This window comes from Neophocaena asiaeorientalis, unplaced genomic scaffold, assembly GCF_003031525.2.
Source record: "Neophocaena asiaeorientalis asiaeorientalis breed wild unplaced genomic scaffold, Neophocaena_asiaeorientalis_V1.1 scaffold106, whole genome shotgun sequence".
In the NCBI taxonomy this organism is placed as follows: Eukaryota; Metazoa; Chordata; class Mammalia; order Artiodactyla; family Phocoenidae; genus Neophocaena; species Neophocaena asiaeorientalis.
In genome coordinates this window covers 827,848-834,119 of record NW_020172597.1, presented here as the reverse complement: position 1 = coordinate 834,119, position 6,272 = coordinate 827,848, and the positions used below count along the sequence as shown (strand labels likewise).

The following is a 6,272-nucleotide window of genomic DNA, read 5'->3' as shown; positions in this document are numbered from 1 at the left end:
AGCCATAAAAAGGAACAAAATTGGGTCATTTGTAGAGAGGTGGATGGACCTAGAGGCTGTCATACAGAGTGAAGTAAGTCAGAGAGAGAAAAACAAATATCATATATTAACGCATATTTGTGGAATCTAGAAAAATGGTACAGATGAACCCATTTGCAAGGCAGAGAAAGAGATACAGATGTAGAAAACAAACGTATGGACACCAAGGGGGGAAAGGAGGGGGTGGGATGAATTGGGAGAATGGGATTAACATATATACACTAATATGTATAAAATAGAGAACTAATGAGAACCTTCTGTATAGCACAGGGAACTCTATAGAAAGAAGAAAGAAATGAAAGAAAGAAAGAAAGAGAGGGAGGGAGGGAGGGAGGAAGGAAGAAAGAAAGAATTTTAGCCAGAAGCCAGACTTGCTTATAACTATAGAGAAATTGAAGTAGTTTAAAATCTTCCCATAATGGAAGAAAAGAGGACCAGATGAATGTACAAGTAAGTTTTACCAGCTTTCAAGGAAAGATGATTCCCATCTTATGTAAGACCTAAAAGATATTTTAAAAACAAAAAAACATATTCCTTAACTCATTCATGGGGCCAGTATAATACTGATAATCAGATGAGGACAACATCTGATTAAACATCTGAGTAAAAGCAACATCTGATTAAACATCTGAGTAAAAACAAATGCAAAAATCTGAAGGAAAAGAAAAAAAACTAGGAAGGTATCCCAATAGTATATGAAAAAATAATAAACCATGACCAATTTATCCCAGGAATACAAGGGTGGCTTAATATTAGAAAATTCTACAAATATCTTTATTACATTGACAGAGTAAAGAAGAAAACCTATATGATAATTTCAAAAGATTCATATAAACAATTTGAGAAAATTCGACATCCATTCTTTTTTTTTGCGGTACGCGGCCCTCTCACTGTTGTGGCCTCTCCCATTGCGGAGCACAGGCTCTGGACGCGCAGGCTCAGCGGCCATGGCTCACGGCCCAGCCGCTCCACAGCATGTGGGAACTTCCCGGACCGGGGCACGAACCTGTGTCCCCTGCATTGACAGGCGGACTCTCAACCACTGCGCCACCAGGGAAGCCCTTGAAACCCATTCTTGATAAAATTTCTAAGCAAAAGAAACAGAAAGACCTTCCTTAACCAGACAAAAATATACCTACAAAAGATCTAAGCAAACATCATTGTTAAAGGGAAAAAGTTTGAAGCATTCCATTTAAAATCAGGAGCATGGTAATGATGTTCAGCATCACTATTTCTACTCAATATTGTATTGCGATCCTAGCCACTAGAGTAAAACAAGAAAATGAAATTAAAAGATATAAGATGTGGAAAGGAGAGAGCCAAACTGTCATTACTCACAGATTAAATGACTGTCTTCATAGAAAACCTGTTAAGGATTTACAGATAAATTACTGAAATTATCAGCACCATGGCTGGCTATCAAATCAATATACAAAAATCAGTGCATTTCTATAGTCCTGTAAAAATAATAAAAAGGGTATCTAATTTTTAAAATGACACAATAAAACTACATGCAGAAATAATAAATGGTGCTAGAACAAGTGACTGTCCATATGGAAAAAAGTATAATTAGATCACTCATTAAAATCAATGCTGCATAGATAAAAGCATTTAAAAATGAAAAGCAACACTTTAAAAGTTTTAAAGAAAATATAAATGGACTGTTTTTCTGAATTTGGGGCAGGAAGGATTACTTAAACAAGAAAAAACCTGCTAACTATTAAAGATAAGATTGATATGTTTGCATTAAAATTAACTCCTAGATAAATATTGTATGTTATCACTTATATGTGCTTATCACTTATATGTAGGATCTAAAAAACAAAACAAACAAATGAATATAACAAAATAGAAACAGACTCATAGACATAGAGAACAAACTAGTGGTTACCTGTGGGGAGAGGGAAGCGGGTGGGGCAAGATAGGGGTAGGGTATTAAAAGGTACAAACTACTCTGTGTAAAATAATTAATGGGAATTCCCTGGCAGTCCAGTGGTTAGGACTTGGTGCTTTCACTGCCGTGGTCCTGGGTTCAATCCCTGGTCAGGGATCCCACATAAAAATAAATTTAAAAAAATAAACAAACAAATAAATAAGCTGGGAAATAAATAAACAAATAAATAAGGTGGGAATATAAGTTGGTACAACCACTATGGAGGACAGTATGGAGGTTCCTTAAAAAACTAAAAATAGAACTACCATATATTCCACCAATCCCACTCCTGGGCATATATCTGGAGAAAACCATAATTCAAAAAGATACCTGCACCCCAATGTTCACTGCAGCACTATTTACAATAGCCAGGACATGGAGACAACCTAAATGTCCATCGACAGAGGAACAGATAGAGAAGATGTGGTACATATATACAATGGAATATTACTCAGCCATAAAAAAGGATGAAATAATGCCATTTGCAGCAACATGGGTGGATCTAGAGATTATTACACTAAATGAAGTAAGTCAAACAGAGAAAGACAAATGTCATATGGTATCACTAATATGTGGAATCTAATTTTTTTAAATGATATATAAATAAGCTACAAGGATTTATTGTACAGCACAGGGAATATAGCCAATATTTTGCAATAACTTTAAATGGAGTATAAGCTGTAAAAATTTTGAATCACTATGTTGTACACCTGAAACTAATATCATATTGTAAATCAACTATACTTCAAAAAAATTTTTTTAATTTAGAACTCCTATTCATCAAAAACCTCATTAAAAAAAAGAAGAAAAGCCACAAACTGAAAGTATCTATAACATGTATAACACGTAATTCAGAATATATAAAGAACTTCAACAATTATTACTAACCAGGGAAATACAAATGAAGTCCGCAATGAGATGCTATTTTGTGCTAGATTCACGAAAATAATGAAATCTGGTAATACCAAGTGTTGAAGAGGATTTGGATCAGTTTGGTCTCTTATACACCAATGGTGTAGTGGTAAAAGTGTACAATCCCTTTGGAAACCAATGTGACTTGACCTCATAAAAGCTGAACATTTACATACCCTACACTCTAGCAGTGCCACTCCTAGGACTATATCCTAGAGAAACATTATACCTGCACACCGGAAGATAGGCACATGATAGTGTTTATGGCAGCACTATTTGTAATAGTAAATACTACAGCCCTGCTGCTTCTGGTTCCAGCCTTGCAACCTCATCACAGCCCTCCTAGCCCCTCTTGTCTTTACTACTCAGCTCCTGCAACAGGAGTCCTGCTGCCAGAGGCTGGGCAAGTCCCTGAAAACACACACCATATCCAGAGAGCAGCTCCCAGGGGACTGAAGGCTTGAGGCAGACCTGGGGCCAGCAGTGGCTACTGGTTTATATTGGAAAGATAAAGGAGATTTTCTGTTTCCTGTTTTATAAATGTACATTTTTCACTTGGTATCTTATCAAATGTTTGTGTTTAAAACATATTAAACATCTAGTATTGCCGTTTTCTACTTGGCTTTAGCAAACAACAATAAATGAATTAAAAAATAAAATGAAATAAAAATAAAAACTAGAAACAACAAAAATGTCCAACATCAGGAATAGACCAGATACATAATTTGCGTTCAGTCCCACAAGGAATAGTATACAGCAGAGAAAAATAAATGAACTGCATCTACACACAACATGGATGAATCTCAGAAACATAATGTTGATTGGAAACAGCGAGTCCCAGAAGACCATAAACATATGATGCCATTTTTATAGACCTCAAAAACAAACAAAAATAAATTAGGCACATACCAAAGTGAGTACCTTTAAAAACTCAAGGGAATTATTCAAAATTCAGGGTAGTGGTTAGGGTTACCTTTGATGTGGGGGAAGTAGCAGAAGGGAAAGAGAGGAGCACACAAACCACTAGCAATTTCTAGTTCTTGGGTTTGGGTGACAGACCATGGGCACTCATTATTAAGTTTGAAAACACATATATTACGTATAGTTTTTGATTACGTGAAATATTACATTAAAACATAAATTAAAGACACATCCCACGAATATAGTGATCCATAGACAGAACTATTCACTGACACACTTAATAGATACATGAACACACAGTCTCAAAGACCCAGATACACTGATCCATACATTTCCTTACAAAATGAAACAAACCTAAACACATTCATTCATGAGAATGACAGCCACATTCTCTGGAAAGAAGAACAGGAACATACTAACACACACAAAGTGACACATTCCTAACACTGACCACATACATTCCTACCAGTCCCATGGGGAGGTACCTCCTAAGAGGGTGTACTGGACCACTGGGAAACTATGGGTGCTTATGAGCAACTGGACTGGTGGATCGTCTCCCAGAGACCACCCCCCCAATCCCAGGCTCCCCAGGCACCCACCTGATTCCCGGGATACCACTTTCCGTGGGACCAGCTTCTTGATCTATGCAGAAAAGAAGTGTCAGAATCTGAAGAGGAGCCCTCACATTTCTAGGTCCACCCTCATTTGTGGGTGGCCCTCCAGCTGTGTCCCGTGAGAGCCACAACCCCCAACTTTGTCCAGAGTAGCCTGCGCCTTGCCACCTGAGTGCCTGGCTTCATACTCACCGGGGGTGGTGGGAGCACAAATTTACCTGGGAAAAGTCCTCTTCTGCCTTGAGACTCTCCTTCCCACCAGCCCTTATCCTCTGTGGTTTGGGAGAGCAAGATGCCGTGGGGAGGTAAGCCAGATCCCCACGCTCCTTCCTTCCCCAAGCCCACCCTTCTCAACACCCCCGTCCCCGTGCCCTCCCCTGCCCTGTGCCTTTCACACCTTCCTCAGTACTTTCACCTCGTCCCCCCTCCGCAGCGCCAACTCGTCTGGGGCCTCGGGATGGTAGTCAAACAGGACCCTGTAGGTCTCAGGGTGGGAGACTGAAGGGAGGTCAGTTCACTGAAGCCAAACCCCCTCCCCAAACCATTCATCGGCTCCCTCCTCCATCAGTCTAGCTGGGTCCCCCCTCCCCCCAAGTCAGAGTGGCTTGGGGAGGAGGATTTGAAGGACCCTTTGGCTGGGTGCTCACCTGTCCGCAGGTAGTCTGGAGGGCTGTCATAGGTCAGGCTGCTCAGCTAGTGGGGGAAGGGCGAGGAACAAGCTGAGCCCCCCAACACCCCCGTCCCTCCCAGCCAAGATGAACTCACCACCTCTTTGCCCACTCCACCCAATTTACCTTGGGAGCCCGCTGGGGACCAAAGCTGATTGAAGGCATGTCTGGGTTACCAAGGCCTGGTGGGGGGATAGTGAGGTTAGGGGCTGGTGCTAATTCAGTTTAGGTCATGGGAGAGGTCAAAGGGGTGATGGGGCAAGATGTGTGGATCACACGTTCAGGCCACTGGGGAGGGTCACTGAAGATTGTAGAGTCTGGTCACAGGGGTTCACGTGGTCACAGGGTCCAGGTCTCACTTGGGGGCCCACTGTCCAGCAACTCCACAAAGTTGGATGGGAAGGCTCCCAGCTGCCCGTTCTTCTTCCCCAGCCACCAGCCGTCCTCAATCTGGGGAGGGGGGAGGACGAAGGGACATCTGGTTCTGCCCCAAGGGGCTCCCTAGGCATCTTAAACCCTGGTTCACCCCCCCCTCCCGATTCTGCCCGATGACCCCTCTCCTCCCTTGCTCCCCCCCTTTCCCATTTCTGTGCCCCTCATCAGTCCCATCATCCACACCCTCACTGCACCCATTTCCCCTCATCCGGAGACATACTCCATCATCTCCCCCCAAACCCTCTCATCATCTCATCCCCTCACTTCCTTTATCACTTCCACAATCTCCCCAGCTTGCAGCTTCAGCTCATCAGCCTGCTCCGGGCTGTAGCTGAAGTTCACTTTGCACTATCTTTCGTGGCCCGGAGATTCGACCTGGGTGACCTGGGGTCTGACGAGAAGGAGGTCTCTGGAGCCTCGAGCCCCAGTCCTCTGAGGGGGGCAGGGGCGGGCCGCGAGCGCCCCCTTGTACCTCCAGGCCCCGCCCCAGGGCGGAGCATTGTACTCGAGAACCAATCACGGGACGCACAGAGGCCACGCAGTCCCGCCCAGAGCCGCGCCCGTCTCGGCGAGCTGGGACGACCTGGGGTGGGGGTGGGGTGGGGAGCTGCGCGCGCTCGCCCACCGCCCTGGCTCTCACCTCGGCGGCGCACACAGCGCGGTCTCGGCGCCTCCCCCGAGCCGCGGAGAGTCTCAGGGATCTCCTACGAATGAGCGCACGGGCAGGGGGGCTCTCAGCTCCCGGGGCCG

The 6,272-nt window shown here is 43.9% G+C and overlaps 1 protein-coding gene across 1 annotated transcript in view; it reads right to left on the bottom strand.

The window, feature by feature from the left end:
- The window catches only part of MNMIP1 (manchette microtubule inner protein 1), an 18,297-nt gene that overhangs the window by 8,802 nt on the left and 3,223 nt on the right, over positions 1-6,272 (bottom strand). The window contains 8 exon segments of the mRNA XM_024738739.1: positions 4,405-4,447; positions 4,612-4,689; positions 4,808-4,917; positions 5,067-5,112; positions 5,214-5,269; positions 5,447-5,537; positions 5,787-5,897; positions 6,155-6,226. Of these exon segments, the coding sequence (XP_024594507.1) occupies positions 4,405-4,447; positions 4,612-4,689; positions 4,808-4,917; positions 5,067-5,112; positions 5,214-5,269; positions 5,447-5,537; positions 5,787-5,897; positions 6,155-6,226 (607 nt within the window).